Source organism: Solanum tuberosum, unplaced genomic scaffold (genome assembly GCF_000226075.1).
Source record: "Solanum tuberosum cultivar DM 1-3 516 R44 unplaced genomic scaffold, SolTub_3.0 scf00073, whole genome shotgun sequence".
In the NCBI taxonomy this organism is placed as follows: Eukaryota; Viridiplantae; Streptophyta; class Magnoliopsida; order Solanales; family Solanaceae; genus Solanum; species Solanum tuberosum.
In genome coordinates, this window is record NW_006239002.1 from 668254 (window position 1) to 684033 (window position 15780).

The following is a 15780-nucleotide window of genomic DNA, read 5'->3' on the forward strand; positions in this document are numbered from 1 at the left end:
TTTCGCTTGCGAATATATAAATAGGGTAGGTACATACAATTTTTTGTATTTATACATTTATAATTTTTTTCAAAACTCTGTTCGTATATTTCGCTTGTCAATATTCAAATAGAGTAATTTATTATAAATTTTTCATAAATCGTATACAACTAGCTAGGGTAAGCATATATAAAATTTTGAATTTATAAAATCAGGAATCGAATTATACAAATTCTGAATTTATACAAATCAAATAGATTATACAAATCAGGTGAATAATTAGAATTGTGAAAAATGTAGCTGCAAATTACAATTTTCTTAAATTGTACCTATAGTACCTAATATAGGCTAAATGTATGCTATTATGCATAATTTTCTCAATTTTAAAAGTCTTTTATATTTCTTAAAATTCATGTTAAGTCGAACTAAATCATATAAAATAGGACGCGGGGAGTATACAGTTTGTTTCGTGTTCTACCTAAAATTACATTTTAGTACTTACTGAAGATTTTCAATACTTATCTCAATTGATCCAAAGGAGAAGCTTAAACATTCTAGATGGTTGTTATGTAGTCACAATCCCTCTCGACGTTCAAAAAAAATAATCAAAGTCAAGTGATAGATCTTGATGAAACAAATCCAATGCAAGAATAATCATTTTAAAATTTTATCCTTACATTCGAAAAATCACAAATTACATATGCGATTATTATAGCAAAATTCAAGAGCAAACTATCATTAGTTTTCAAAATATTTCCCAATCAAATTATGTTGTGATTTGTGATATCTTATACGGCTATACCTATTGGGAATGATAGGACATCACTACATCTACATCTCCTTTAATTTTTAGAAGATTCTATTTTGTCGTTCGAAAAAAATCAACTGACAACGTTTAATAAATTTTTGGATTTGTATAATAATGTATAAATTTGTATAAAGAATGTATAAATACCTTTTATAATTTGGTATATTGTGTATCAAATTTTTAAACATTCTAGTAAAAATATATATGAAAGTTTTATATATTACTGTTTTGAAATAATTTTAAAGATCTTTCTCGAGATTTTGCTCTATAACACTCGCCTTCTTTGTAGTTACAACATTACACCTGCCTCTCTATTTTAATTTTTTTGTAACCATTCTTTAAATCTATTTAAAATAAAATAAAATAATTATGATTTGACATATTTGTAATATAAATTTTAAATAATTTTGCAATATAAATTAGGCAATTGTACTTTTATAATTTTTTCCCAAGTTATAATGGGTCATTATGGAATTTTAAAACATGTTTTTTCTTCTTAATTTTAATCCTTAAATTTGAATCGAAAGATATACATACAAAGTAATGAATCCTGGAGTGCACCTAAATTAGTCAAATACTCATAAATAACCCAATAAACTTATATTTCGGAAAAACATAAGTAGAATAAAAAAAGAAGTAAAAAAAATGAGAGAATGATTTTAAGGTGTAGCCTTCAAGAAAATGAAATAGACCAAAAACATAAAATCCTTTAAGATTTGCTTTCGTTTTTTAGATATTTCGAGTGAGGTTAGTACTTAATAAATAATTTAATTTTAGAAAAATATATATGTTATATATATATTATTATTTTTTATTAATCTCTTGATCGTATCACCCGAGTAGAATACACATTTTATTTTGTTAAGTATTTGAGGTAAACATCAAGATTCAAGTGTTCAAATTGTTAGCGATTGAGTTTAGATAAATAAGGGGTCATTTAACCAAAACAAATTTATTGTGAGATTAATTATCTCTAATTAAGTTATTTATAAATAAAAATAAATAAATTATTCTAACATGTATATTGAATAACTTATCTCATCACTAAATAAATAAATTTAGAATTGCATAATACCTCAAACCAAATAAAAGTAGTATTTGGCTTTTAATAAAACAAGAGGATCCTAGGGTCTTATAACTGTAACTTTAGATTACTGAGATGCATTCTGATGGAATTTAGGGGTATATTGCCCTAAAAGGTTAATCGTCTTCCAGCTCCAGGCAATCATAGTCGGCGGCGAAGTCCCGGTACCCTAGAAAAGAGTTCTCTCAGTTCGCAACAGGTAACATCCTCTATAGCCTATTTATTCTTCCCCGAGTACAAAGGTGAAAGTAAGAAGCTCTTCTTGGGGCCGCGAAGATGTCATCGTCGGGTCGATCAACGGCCGTCGCAGCCGGAGATTTACAGATTGTTGCTGCGTCGGAGAGGCAGGTGGCTGCTCTACCTCCTCGTCCTCCGGCTTCTTCTTCCACAGCTCTAGTGGAATACACGCCACCTGCAGCTAATCCTGAAGAGGAGGATCTTGAGATCAAGCTCCGGCGTATACTTGAATGTGTGCCTGTACGGGTTAGCAATACGTCTGGAAGTTCTGCTGGTTCTGGCTCCGGCGACTTTCATCAGGTACCTCTCTTCTATTCTGGTTCGTTGTTGAGCCCTAATTTGATTTCTGTTCTGTGGTTAACTGTAAATATTGCATTTTTCGAGCAGTTGAGTATTTCCTGCGATGTAATCATGTTAGCGTGCTTGGTAAGTTGGAATTCATTCTGTTTAACGGCTGTTGAGGGGAAATTAGTTGAGTTTAGAGACTCTGTGTGTTGTGATTAAGAACACCAGAAGTAGTTGTTAATTTAAGGTTTTGAGAATGATGTAACTCTTGTCGCAAACATTGAAATAGATAAGTAGTACTTTGTTTGGTGCAGCCTGCAAGATGTATAGTGTTCGATTAAATGTGTTCAAAATTGATGATTTGCTTAAGCCTAACCAGCAATTTGCAGGCTGCACCTGTCTAATATCTATTGAAAATCACAATAAGGTAAACATATCGTGCAGTTACATGGTTTGACCCTTAGATTGAGCAGACAAGAGGGGGTTGCTGAGGTGGTAAGCACTCTTCACCTCCCACATTAAGGTTGCAGGTAGCAAAAAAAGGAGGAAGCTCCTAGGGAGGGATAAAAAACTCTTAGATTTCACTTATTTTGCTTAAGTTCTTATCATGCAATGTGATTGAGTAAATATCCTATGTGTCCCTAATTCTTGTCAGGAAGAAGAAACTCAGTGTCGTATTAAAACCCTTTTCCTTCTGTTGTCATTTTTGGTTTGTGGAGCAGTAAAGATATAATTTTGTTCAACTCAAACCTCCTCGAGAATTTCGGCAACCTGAACACAAACGTATCTTACAATGTTCAGGTGATACTATAGAATCCAATAATAGGGCTCCTTGTCATGGTGGCTATATTTTCTAGGAATTTTCAGATGAAAAGCTAGATTAGTTTTAGATAGCCTGATGGTGTTTATGCCTACCTTAGAGTGTCTAGGTGCTCTTTATAATCCATCAGTTCGCGTATTTTTGGGCTAATCTTATGGAGGAAAAAGCCCAAAGTAGTAGTCCTGTTCACCACTTTGGCATAACCCCCTTCTACCCTTACTTTCCTACTACTTCAACTAGAAAGAATGAATCACTTGGCCTGACCTGCTAGATTAGCCATGGGGGACAGAAGGGCCATAATTTTCCGCAGAAGCAATGACTTGTTTTTCAACACTGACAGCTTCACAAGAGATGCTTCCAAATTCCAGCATCACTTTTTCTGCGTTATTGATAGTTTAGTGGCACATTGGAGTAGAACTTTGGTTTGAAATGTCTTCTGGCTACTTTATTATTGTCCCATTAACTGACTTTTCTTGTCGAGTTTAATTTTCAACCATAAGTCTTTGGCTGGCAATATAGTTAGTTTCTCGAGCAAAAGTTTCCAAAGAACCTTTTTTAATAGGTAAAGCTTCCAAGGAACCTGTTTGCAGATTGTGTTTGTTTGAATAAATAAAGCAATAGCTGAAGTAGTAGGATGGGGATGGAAGTAGTTGAGGTCCATTGGCACAAGAAAGCAAGAGATTGCAAAGGCAATACTTAAAGAGCAGAAGAGCCATCTCTTGTATATTGCTTGCTTTGTAAAGAAAGGGAATGCCAATAAGATAGCACTCTAGGGGTGGTGGTGGTGTGCACTGATTGAGGATGCATAAGGTGCTTGTTGTTTATCAGAGAATGTCTGCATTGTTGTTGCATATATAAATTGTCAAAAGGATCAGATATGTCCTTACTGACAAACATTTTCAGTGAAGATCATGGGCAAAGTGCATTGAGGTAGACTGCCATAATTATGACGTATGTTGACTTTAGTGACTCATAGTGCTGCTTTGAGTTCAAATGCTCTTGAGTAGTATTCAAGGTCTCTTTATATGTGCATATATGTTTTGTATGATATGAACCATTGCAAAGACATACAAGTGGACAAAGTTCTTCCTTTTTCTTAGTCGTGATATATATGTAGGATCCATAATCTAGAATGTTCATCCTATATTTGTTCAAGATGTCTATTGAAAAATGTAATTCATCATAGGTATTTTCTGCATTTTGGTTATTCGCCATTTATTTCAATCTGTTGAATGGTGTGTGGTGTTACTAAGAAGTGATTTACTATGATTAGGTTATATCTGGTTTTAAAGAATAAGTAGACAGTGCCAAGTGTCAGAAATAACATTTTTTTGGTATTGTTTGCAGTATCGGCAGATGAGACGGAGAGAACAAGACAGACTTGCAAGGATGGATGTTGACTACCAGAGAAGGAAAGAAGTTGCTGAATTCAACTTGAGAAGAGAAGAAAAAGTAAAAGCTGCGGAAGAGCGGACAGCAAAGAAACGCGCAAGGCGGCAGAAGAAAAAGCAGAGGAAGAAGGAGAAGAAGAGTAATTCTGGTGCAGGTGGAGAAGAAACCCGTAGGGAAGAGTCATCTGATGATGACGAAGCTGACTCCGACCACCACTAAGGAGGGAGAGGTGACTAGCTTCAAATTTATTGTGCACTGCCCTGATGCATGGATCAGGAGCTATATAGTTCGAAAACTTGAGATCATCATGTAACATAAGTAACTTTATGAACAGCTTTTTGAAATCGAAAATGTTTAATTCCGGTTCTTTTCTGTCTTATTTTGTTGAAAAAGACTGTCCTCTAGAATATGTTGGGCTTGAAACTTTGAATCGTAAATCTAGATGGTCAATGGACGGGCAAACTTGGCTGCTAACACTATCTTACATTATCATTGTCAGCATTAATGGTAAATATTAGTCTTTGGGAGGCCCCAATCCTATCATTTACAGTTGAATCATTGAACCGCATCACTGGCAGTTGGTGGTGGACATCACAAAATGTCATCACTCTCTTTTGCGTACAATTTAAGAAACCAACACCTAATTTGCATCCTTTCTTTTCTAGAAGCATAAGTGAAATAATCAAAAACTCTCTAGGCTTCAACCGCCGGAACAATACGCAGTTGGTGAAAGTAAATTTGAAAAAAATTGATATACTAAAGTCGCAACGCGAATAGAATGCAGTCTTGATTATATGCCTAATGCCATTAATTGTGTGAGATTATTTTATGTCACACAAAAAGTGAACCCAAATTTGTGAAACTAAAAGTATAAGATTTAGTCTATTTTTTACGAGGCAAGAAAAAAGCCTCACGTAAATAATGCACAATAAATCTTAAGACATAAAAATTACTCAAGTGAAACATTTTAATAAAAAATTACTAGAAAGAAAGAAAAGAAAGAGACTTTACCTTTTACCTTTAGCATAACGTCTTTCTTTCTGATCGGGAGTATTTTATTTCCTCGTCCTTCAGATTTATTATGTTAAGTATTGTTTAATCCATTAGTGCGCCTGGCATATTTGAAGTTGAACTGATTTACCAAAAATTACCGTCGTCGCCCTCCCTGCGATTTCATCACTGCCCTCCTTCTTCGGTTGCAGACTAGGCAGAAACCCTAATCGCCATGGGAGATAATCGTCAGTCTTTTGTACATCATGCTCTTGGTGGTGGCTCAGGTTTCTTCCTCATCCTACGTCTGCGTTTTGCCTTCTGTATATTCTTGTCTTTCTCTATATTTGCATCCATAGCCCAATTCATGCATTTACAGAAATTCAGATTTGATATTGACCTTATTGCAATTATCAATTAACGCATCAATTCACTATGGATTTTGAAGTAACACTTGATCACGATGATAATCAACTTCGGCTTCTCTAGGAAAATAATACTATTCGATAGGAAATGTTTTGTTGAGGCGGTTAAATTTGAATTGCAGTGGCGGATGTGCTGTTGTGGAGGAGATGGTGTGCTAGTGTTACTCTGCTAGTCAGTTCCACTGCGCTTTGGATTTTGTTTGAGCGAGCTGGATATAATGTCCTTTCCTTTGTTGCCAATGTTATGTTGCTTCTAGTTGTGATTCTCTTCTTCTGGGCTAAATCTGCCTCACTTCTTAACAGGTAATGTAATAAGTGCATGTCACGCTATCCAACTTTTTTCGAGATAATTTCTGGTTGCTCTCTGAATAAGATTGGTGGATCATTGATTTTGTCTTTAGTTTTTGAAAATTGAAGCCTACTGTCAGGCTAATTTGGCACTGAGGCAGGGGTGCACCTGAAGTAGATCTGCCTCTGGCTGTTGCATTTCTCTGCCTTTTCTACTGGGGCGTGCATTTCAATTATGGTTCTGATTGTGTTGAGCAATTGAGATCCTTTAATGATTATGCTGTAGTAAGACTTTTTGTGGAAAACTGAATCAATTATGTCTGTACAATTCCAGGCCTTTACCTCCTATCCCTGATTTGGAGGTTCACGAGGAATCTGTCGTAAAGGCTGCTGACATGATGCGTGTTTGGATCAATCATGTCCTGATGATTGCCCATGATATTGCTATTGGTGGGAATTTAAAACTTTTTGTTAAGGTCTGTTCTTATAGGACCCCTTCCATTTCAGGCATCATGTTTGTCACGCTATTGGCGCCATATTTTCTTCACATTTACATCTTATTAATATGGATTGGTTTATCAGGTTTCTCTTGTCTTGTGGCTGATATCTTATGTTGGTAGTTTCTTCAACCTCCTCACTTTCATCTACATGGGTGAGTCGGGTTCTTTTCAGGTGATATAAATTGTTGTTGGGGATTTATAGTTGACTGAATTGTGTATCTTTCCTACAGGAATTCTTTTTAGTTTGTCTGTGCCTCTGCTGTACGACAAGTATCAAAATCAAATTGATGACAAGCTTATTATAGCACAAAAGGTCATTCAGACACAGTACAAGAAAATTGATGATAATGTACTGAGAAAGATTTCAAGGTCTTCAAATAAGGAAAAGAAGACTCAGTAAACTGTAATGTCTTGCCTCATCCCTTTCTCTTACTTTCTCTTTCTCTCAGATATAAAGATATACATGCAGTTTTCTCTTTCTGTCCTATGCATATCTTCACAGGATGTCTGGGTTCTGTTAACTTGTGAAATGAATATAGAATTAAACATTTGCTTATCGAAATACTTTATGTTCTTCTGCTCTGAATCCTTTATGTCATGCCCTTTGATCTGTAAGCAAAATACATTTGTTCTGCTATAAGTTCTTGATATCCTAATACAAGGGGCACTAACAAGAGTTATTTTATTGCTGCTTGACTTGTTTTGGGATGAATTTTCCTTTTTTTTTCTTGTTTAAGTAGAAGAATAATTGGATCGTGAGGTTCCTGAAGACTTTTAATAATGCAGCTATACCCTGATCACCAATGTATGATTGCCCTCGTTAAAGACCTTTCCCTTTTATGGGCACGTTGATAGTCCTCTGTCCATTGTAGACAGATTTTTTAAGCGAACAACATATTGTACTCTAGATGCTTAATTTTGGGAGAAATTTGGAAACATAGGGAAAAGGGCAAAAATAGCTTTCCAGATCTACTCATCCAACTTCTCTGGTATTTCCTGAAGAGGGGTTATTTGCTAAAATGTCAAGTATATCTCCATGTTTTATTTGTAAGTCTCTAATTATCACATGTTCATTCTATAATGTGATGAAGAGGCAATCAGTTGGTACAAACTTATGTTAGATCACACTTTGCCAACAACAGTTTTTTGTTCAGGAAGTGGGGTTGAGTTAATTTACTTTGGAATGGCTGCAATTGCTGGAGGATTAGTGGTTATATTAGGTGGAGATGAAGGCGTTGAAGGGATTGTACAGAGTTTCTTGAGTGGTTTTCCACAAAGATCTGTATTTCCTGCAAAAAACTCTGTTTTCTGGTTTGATAAGTCTATTGACTCTGGGATTTCACCTGTAAGGCTGTTGAAAGAAAGATCAATTGCAGCATTTGCTGGTATTTTCTTTGCAAATTGTGGTGACACTAAACCAGATAACTTGTTTGAAGAAAAGTTCAAGTATTTCAAACTATCCCCATCAAAATTATCAGGCAATGCTCCATTCAACAAGTTAGAAGAAAGATCCAACACCTCAACAAACTGAAATCCACCAGAAAATAGGTTTTTACTCAAAGAAACAACTTTTATATTCTGCAAAAAACTTAGCTTTTGTGGGAGATTTCCTACAAATGCATTGACAGAAAGATTTAGAACCTTTAAGCTCTTCAACCCTCCAATAGACTCAGTAAGCTCACCAGAAATAGCATTGTTTGACAGTGAAAGAACTTGAAGTTCAGAAGCATTGAGAAGTGAAACAGGTAGCGTTCCATTCAAGAAATTATTTGAAAGATCAATAGTATGAAGATGTTGAATAAATCCTAATTCTTCTAGAATAGAACCAATAAGCTTAGAATTTGGGAGTACTAAACTAATGACTCTAAACATGTCTGGTGCACAAGTTACACCAGTCCATAAACATGGGGTTGCATCATTATAGTCCCAATTATCAAGAAATGATAAAGGGTCTTCAAGAACAGAGTATTTGAAAGACAACAAGAGAGTTCCATCTATGTTGAGACCAAATGAAGGACACAAAGAAAGAAAGAAAAAGACCCCAAATGACCAGAAAGAATAGTACTGATCTGAGTTTGTCATCATTTCTTGAACTGATTATTCATGATTACAGCATAATACTCCTATATACATAAGAAGAAAGAGGAAAAGGTAAACCAACTACTAGAGAAGTTGCTTTGGTGACCAAAAAGGCAGCAAGGGATGTAGAAGTATTGGGCAAAAAAAAAGAATAGTGTTCTGGTTCACTCTGCTACATAGATGATAATATTGATAATCTGATATTGATATATAGTAGTAGTAGTAAAAGGGTACTTGAGTAAGTATAGGAAAACAAAGTGAATGGCTAATATTGAAGTACTTTGTTTCTGTCCTCATTTTGTTCTAAATATAACTTATTTGTACTGATATTGTTAAACTTTTTTTTCTCTATCAGGTCAGTTTTAACGATTATTAAGTAAAATTAGTAACCTGCGGGGGGGTTTACCCAATGCGCACAAAGTGCTCACTCGAAGAGCGAAGACTTCGGCAGAGGTTGTAACGGCTGCGGATTATCTGAGGTTTCAAAAAAACTCTAGCAAATAACCTTTCACAACAAGTTAAAATTATACTGATCACTTAAAAAATTATCTATATTATCAAACCAAGAATTCTAATAATGTAATGAATTCAATGCCTAATCTTTAAAATTAAACCTAGAAAATTTAAAACCATGAATGAGCCTCTATTATAGATTTATACAGAATTATAATATTTAATATAATTTTATAAGTGAAATTGAAGAAGAATAAAAAATACATAGATTTTATCTTTATCTTTATAAAATAGAAAGATCGTTTTCGATAATTCCTGACTCAAAAGTTAGGTATTCATATTTTGTTAATATTTTAGAAAAATAAGGGAGTGAGGGAATCTGTGTTTTTGGTAGCGGACGTTAGCAAAAAAGAGAGGTGTAATTATAGTCCACCTCCTATTGACTTTTCCCCCCACTCCATTTTCTCCTTTCCCATGCTACCTTCTTTTCAAAGTTACCTTATGAGTTTTTTTTGTTTTTTTCCCATCGAAATTAATTACTTTATTTTAGAAAATCTAGCAAATTTATGAGTTCCTTTCTCTTGTTTACTGACTTCATACACTGATGGTATAGTCAAAGATCACCTTGTTTATTAGCAAAAAATAAAATAGGCCACTTACTTACGGATAGAATAGATATAACCATGCAACAACCACTATACTGTTACTGCACCTCATTCCTAAACTAGTTTTTTTAGGTAGTAGGAATCATCAATATCCATTCTATGCCATTTGGATCCAATTTTCAATTGTTCATCTGTTAAGACAAATTACTAGTTCCCTAATACTAGAGGTTTTCTGCGATAGGTCTAGACAAACTAAAAAGGTTCTTGGAATGCAAAGTAATTTTTTCTTAGAACAAATGGAAATAAAGGAGACTTAAAGGTGAAAAGTGCTTTTACTTTTGATATAATTTATTTTTCTTAATGCCAAGAATTAGTTATACATAATTATTCCTTCTATAATTGTGATTAGTTTTCTAAATAAGCCTTGTGCTTATAAAAGCTTCCGTTAATCCCTTACAGTGTGCTCACTCTCTTAAATTACTCAAAAGTTTAAACAAGTTGGTCAGAATAGATTTAACCGGATACACTAATTTGGGATTTTTTTGAATCTTTAGATTACTTCATAATTGCTGATATAAGTTTCTGGGTTTGGATTCAAAGGGATACCTGTGGGTTTGAAACGTGAAACGGGCAATTAGCTTGTTAATGACTTTTGGAGTGAGATCCTTAGCTCGTGTCCTGATTTTAGCTTAGAGCTATGATTTACATGAACCAGATAGAGAATTAAGTTCTTGAAATATTCCTTCACTCAACATCCAAAGGCAGCTTGTAGAAGTACAGGTCTTTTTGCTTCCACCCTCACCTTCGATCTTCTGCTAACTATGAGAGGGAATATGTCCCCTTTGCTCCTTTTCTTGATTGCACAACTGTTTTTCTTCCATTTCAATTTTGTTTCCCCTTGAAAGTAGAGTAAGATTAAAGCAGATAGCTTAGCTGCATTATTCTGTGTTCATGACTGAAACTTCATTCTCAAAATTTTCTGAAATCTGTTTTATTGATTTGTAGGTTGACCTGTAGGATTGCATCATCCAACATCGTTGGGATGAGGTTTGATTGCCTTGCAAAGCAGAGTTTTAAAGAAGGCTGAACTTACTAGTGTTTTTCTTATTTTTGTGAATGGTTCTCGATGACCTTTGTTAGTGGAAGTGTCTGTGGCAGATGAAGTAATGGTTTATATGATTGGCATTGAAATAGTGGCATGGTCATTTTGATTAGTAATCCACAAGCATTTCAATGGAGCCAGTGCATACTCTAGAAGTTCTCTTTTGCTATTGATTTAGAATCTCTATTATGCTTGTCTCCTAGTATTTGTACTCTAATCTAGTTTACTTTGAGCACCTAAGTAACTGCAGCTCGTTTTTTCCTTTTTTTTTTTTGGGTTGATATCTCACCTTTGTAGTTGATGGTCAGCTCTTTCACACAAATTTCTTTAATGTAACTTTGAAAAAAAGGTTTCCCTTTTGGCTGGCTGGGGTGATGGTGGAGAAATGCTATATTTGATTGATATGAATGTTGTGGGGTGTTGCAGTTTAATCAATTTGCAGAATTTCATCCTTCCTCTCTCTTTTTTTTTACTTTTTTTTTTGGTTATGTTTTTTCCCGCTAATTTATTGTTGGGAATCTACTATTAGCAGGCAGACCTCCATTCCCAAATGACATTGAAATATCATGTTTTATTTACAGTAGTATTGACCAATATTGTGTTGTAGAAAATGATAACGCATTGTGTTCTATATTATGTTAATTAGCAAAGTTTTGTTTGAACATTAATGGACAGTATTTTATCATGTTTGATGGAGTCGTCAAAGTGGTGTAGTAAAGCAAAAATACTGCTCAATGAATCAGGTTGATCATTTGTAATGATGCTTTCGATAGTACTATATTGGATTCTATTGATAGAAATGAAAATTGGATTCATGTAACAGGCGAAAGATTTCCAATTCCTTAGCCGGAAAGATATGTGTCATGAAAGAGGAATTAAGTGGAATCGAATTGATTAGGTGGTAAGAGTGTGGAAACACTTGTTTCTTCCGTATTTTGAATTGGAATCCTTAAAATAAGTCTATGGGATCATATGGATGCTTGTCCCTATACTCTTGTAGTAGGAATCACAATAGGTGTACAAAAGTAATTGTTTGGTTAGAAAGAGAAAGAGAAATATCTATAGGAATATAACAATGTATTGGAATTATTTTTTTAAAGAATAAATGAATATTTTTCTTGATTCTTCGTCAATTAATTAATTAGTTAATTTTATGACCCAATCTCGAATTAATAGGTTGATTAGTGAAAATCTTGGAAAAAGAAGTGAAAAGTGAGTCCAATTTATGCCTTTTTTTAAAGAGAAATAGGAGAGATAAGGAAGAGCATAAACAAAATGTTTTTAATTTTCTTTTAATTTTAAGAAGCTTCGGAGGAAATAAATTTCTTCGCCAATTACAAATTAAATAAAAAGAAAATGACTTATTTAAATATCTTTATGAGAAATTCCAATTAAAATAAATAAATAAATTTTTTAAATAAACCGTAAGTAGCCTGCAAAATTATTTTAATTTTTAAAAAATAAGCTACCTTGTACTAGCGCCAAGCCGCCGACCTTGAGTCGAATTGGTAATCTCCCTTATAATTTTCTTGTAATTCCAACATTACCCTCAATTACCAAAAGCTCTAGACCTAACGTTTCTTTTCTATTTCTCTTTTCTTCCAGCGGTTTCTTCATCTTTGGTCTCTTCTTCCTTTCCTCCATCTCTGCATACCTTTTTCTGCGTTTTCAGTGGCTAGCAGTAAGTTTTTCTCTCCTTTTTTTTCCATTCGATTGTAGTTACTTTCTCAGCTTCTCTGCTTCAAATCTTTAAAAGAAAAAGAAAAAAAAACGTGTGCCTTTAACGTTGGTGATGATTGATTTGTTCAGGCTGTTGCTGTTAACAGTCGGAGTTTTCTGTTTCCTTTTTAATTAAATAGTTATGTTAGCTATATAATAGTATGATGAGTGAATTGTTAAGATAAAGGGTAAAAACTACGTACAACTGCAAAATTTGATATTTGCCGAGTAATTCCATCATGCAATAAATTAGAATTTAGGGATAAAGTCTGCGTACTTCCTTACCCTCCACTGAACTGGCTTGTTGTTGTTGGGATTACTGTGCACAAATCCAACTAATACTTGACTTGATTGCATGTGTAGATGTAATTAGGATAGGTGTTGATACCCCAAACGTTCGCTCCGTTTTCTTTTCCTTGTATCTTGGTTCATAAAATCCATTTAAATCATTATTTTTTTGTTAGGCAAACCTCATTCATTTGGTTCTCTGTATTTGTTGGCTCATATTTTTTAACCTTTAGCAGCTGCTTATAGTAAATTTGATTATTGATAATTTTTGTTTCAGAGGTAAAGTTTATTACTTTCCTAAGAAAATGAAAGAGGAAGAAGTAAATAGGTGCCAGATTCAGGAGTGGTATCCCAGATTTAAATCTGATTCCATAAAAACAATGATTCATGAGCTGCCTGAATCCTTTATAGAGTACCTTATTGATGATCATGGTCCGTTCCTTCTCCCCCTTTCCATTGATGATAATGATGCACTGCCTAATAGGATTCATAAACCTGAAGAAGAGGAAGACTTTGAAGTATCTGAAGGGTCTGAAGATGAATCAGAACAACCGTCACCTCCTCCTTCTTTCCCGGAACTGGAAATGAAAATCAAGGAATCTATAAAGTCCCTTGGGGGCTCTATCTTCCCTAAGCTTAATTGGAGTGCACCAAAAGATGCTGCATGGATCAGTTCAACTGGGAATCTTTGTTGCAACTCTTTCAGTGAGGTTGCAATTTTACTACGGGCATCGGATTCTCTAGTCCATGATCTGTGCCATGTGTATGATTCCTGCAGTGATAAGACTGTCTCAAGGCCCCCAAAGTTTTTCCTTGCACTTCGCAAATGGTACTCATCCCTGCGCCCCGAGATGGAATTTCGCTGCTTTGTACGCAATGGGATCCTTGTGGGGGTCTCTCAGCGCGAGGTGACTGGATTTTATCCTGCTCTTGTTGAGAAGAAAGATGAGTTGATAACAATAATCCAGAGATTTTTTATATATAAGGTGAAGGGAAATTTTGAATCAGAAAGTTATACTTTTGATATATATGTCACAAATGATGACCGGGTCAAGCTTTTGGATTTCAATCCTTGGGGAGCATTTACCTTGCCTTTGCTTTTCGCCTGGGAGGAATTGGAAGTTAATTCGAATGAAGAGGGAGATCACTTGGAGTTTAGACTTGTAGAAAGCCAGTGTGGGGTTCGTCCTGGTTTGAAAACTGCTGTTCCTTATGATTACCTGGATACTAGTCCAGGTAGTGGTTGGGATGAGTTTCTTAAAAAGGCTGATGAGGAATTGGGACAACAGATCAGGTCTCCTCAAGCAGGTGCTTGATTGCTAGATGTTCAATGACGGTATGAGACCTTTTTCGAGTAATTAACCAATAATATACGTGTGGTTTGTTATAATTGTTCTTGACGTATGTAAACCAGATTGATCTTCTTATTTATTCTTAATTCATTTATTTTAAGATGATCCTTTTTTCTTTATTATAGTAATATAATGTGTGGGAGATCCTTAAAAATGTGTGCCTTGATTCAAGATAACATGGAGTAGTTCCTACATTAATGCTTGATTTATGACCCAATTTGAAATGATAATCTTCTAAAATGATTAGATGGAATGCTGGTGCACTTCATTTGGACAAGTTATCTTGTAGCTTTAAGCGATTCACGTATGGTGAATTATGTGATAGTAGCGGCTTATTCTTTTGGTACTCTAAGATAAAGAGCCAAGGGTGGATAACATATAAACATGTAGAATTGAAGTCTGGAAAGTGTGTTCCTTATAATATCACATTACAAATATGAGAAGATAGAACATCAAAATAAGCAGGTATGGTAATAAGCTATTTGAATTTTTGAACTGTAAGTAGTATATCACCTGTCTGCCACTGGAATGGCCAGTTTCCATCTCACTGCCGCCAAACTTTATCTGGGCCTGGATCAACCTCTCCATGAGATATATAGAGCTTCCTTGCTCGTGGACTAAGAGGATTTTCAATTCTTTTATTCCAAGGCATAACTTGTATGCATGCGCTTCATATCTGCCTGGAGTTTGCTCCCAGATATATAGCCATCCTTGCTTCTGACCTCAATTCCACGAGCCTGTTACCCATTCTCATTGAACGATGATTTGGCAGCAAATCCAACTAGAAAACTCACATTGAGCTGAAAAGGTGCCTTCCTCACCATCGAATCCATTGTCTGTGCTCCTAGCTGTTAGACCTCACGTCCTTTTTCATATCAAACCTCATTTGGTAAGATTGCTGAATAAAATTTCTATCAAAACCTCTATGGGCTGAGTTTCAGATATCATGCCAGATGTAGATTTGCTTCATTTTTACTTTCTTATCCCGTTGTCTGACAACTGTGGATTGCATTTTTACAGGAGAGAACCTAATGTGTTGGACCAGGACTGTCTTCATGAGAACTTGGGTTTTACTCATTGTTATGTAATTTACTGTTAATCAGAAAGGGCAGGGCACAACATTCATCAGTGTGTGTTGATGAATGTGTTTTGGATTTTGTTTAAGCAATCGACTTGCCAATTTAAAGAGCTCAAGATATGGTTAACACTAAGGGGTCGTTTGGTAGCTGGATAAAACAAGCCTTATTCATGTATTAAAGTCCGTATGACTTATATGACATTTGATAGGTGGATAAGAAAAAAGTTATTCAGGTATATAATTAATACAAAGTGTGGTAGGTGGAGAAGAAAAAAGTTATTCATGTATGTTTAAGA

At 34.8% G+C, this 15780-nt stretch overlaps 4 protein-coding genes across 7 annotated transcripts; 3 read left to right on the plus strand and 1 right to left on the minus strand.

Moving 5' to 3' along the window:
- The first annotated feature begins 1903 nt into the window (after positions 1 to 1903).
- LOC102603153 (PRKR-interacting protein 1) lies at positions 1904 to 4984 on the plus strand. Its single transcript, XM_006346301.2, has 2 exons — positions 1904 to 2408; positions 4561 to 4984. The coding sequence occupies exons 1-2, from the start codon at positions 2148 to 2150 to the stop codon at positions 4822 to 4824; spliced, it is 525 nt and encodes a 174-aa protein (XP_006346363.1). The 5' UTR covers positions 1904 to 2147; the 3' UTR covers positions 4825 to 4984.
- A 627-nt stretch (positions 4985 to 5611) lies between these two features.
- On the plus strand, positions 5612 to 11641 carry LOC102603492 (reticulon-like protein B11). Of its 2 annotated transcripts, none has more exons than XM_006346303.2 (6): positions 5612 to 5882; positions 6143 to 6323; positions 6643 to 6784; positions 6891 to 6960; positions 7039 to 7216; positions 10951 to 11641. In XM_006346303.2, the coding sequence occupies exons 1-5, from the start codon at positions 5831 to 5833 to the stop codon at positions 7206 to 7208; spliced, it is 615 nt and encodes a 204-aa protein (XP_006346365.1). In that variant the 5' UTR covers positions 5612 to 5830; the 3' UTR covers positions 7209 to 7216; positions 10951 to 11641. The 2 variants fall into 2 exon arrangements, with proteins under 2 accessions (XP_006346365.1, XP_006346364.1); XM_006346302.2 differs by having other exon boundaries at positions 7039 to 7211.
- LOC107060363 (receptor protein kinase-like protein At4g34220) lies at positions 7982 to 8890 on the minus strand. Its single transcript, XM_015308210.1, has one exon. The coding sequence runs from the start codon at positions 8888 to 8890 to the stop codon at positions 7982 to 7984; it is 909 nt and encodes a 302-aa protein (XP_015163696.1).
- A 981-nt stretch (positions 11642 to 12622) lies between the features above and the next one.
- On the plus strand, positions 12623 to 15592 carry LOC102604047 (cell division cycle protein 123 homolog). 3 transcript variants are annotated; one of them, XR_001473286.1, is made up of 4 exons: positions 12623 to 12728; positions 13332 to 14390; positions 14654 to 15295; positions 15427 to 15592. XR_001473286.1 is itself a non-coding variant. In XM_015308267.1 (3 exons), exon 2 carries the CDS (start codon positions 13360 to 13362, stop codon positions 14368 to 14370), a length of 1011 nt encoding a protein of 336 aa, XP_015163753.1. In that variant the 5' UTR covers positions 12623 to 12728; positions 13332 to 13359; the 3' UTR covers positions 14371 to 14390; positions 15427 to 15592. The 3 variants fall into 3 exon arrangements, 2 of the variants coding, with proteins under 2 accessions (XP_015163753.1, XP_006346366.1); XM_015308267.1 differs by lacking the exon at positions 14654 to 15295; XM_006346304.2 differs by lacking the exons at positions 14654 to 15295; positions 15427 to 15592 and having other exon boundaries at positions 13332 to 14604.
- The last annotated feature ends 188 nt before the right edge of the window (positions 15593 to 15780 follow it).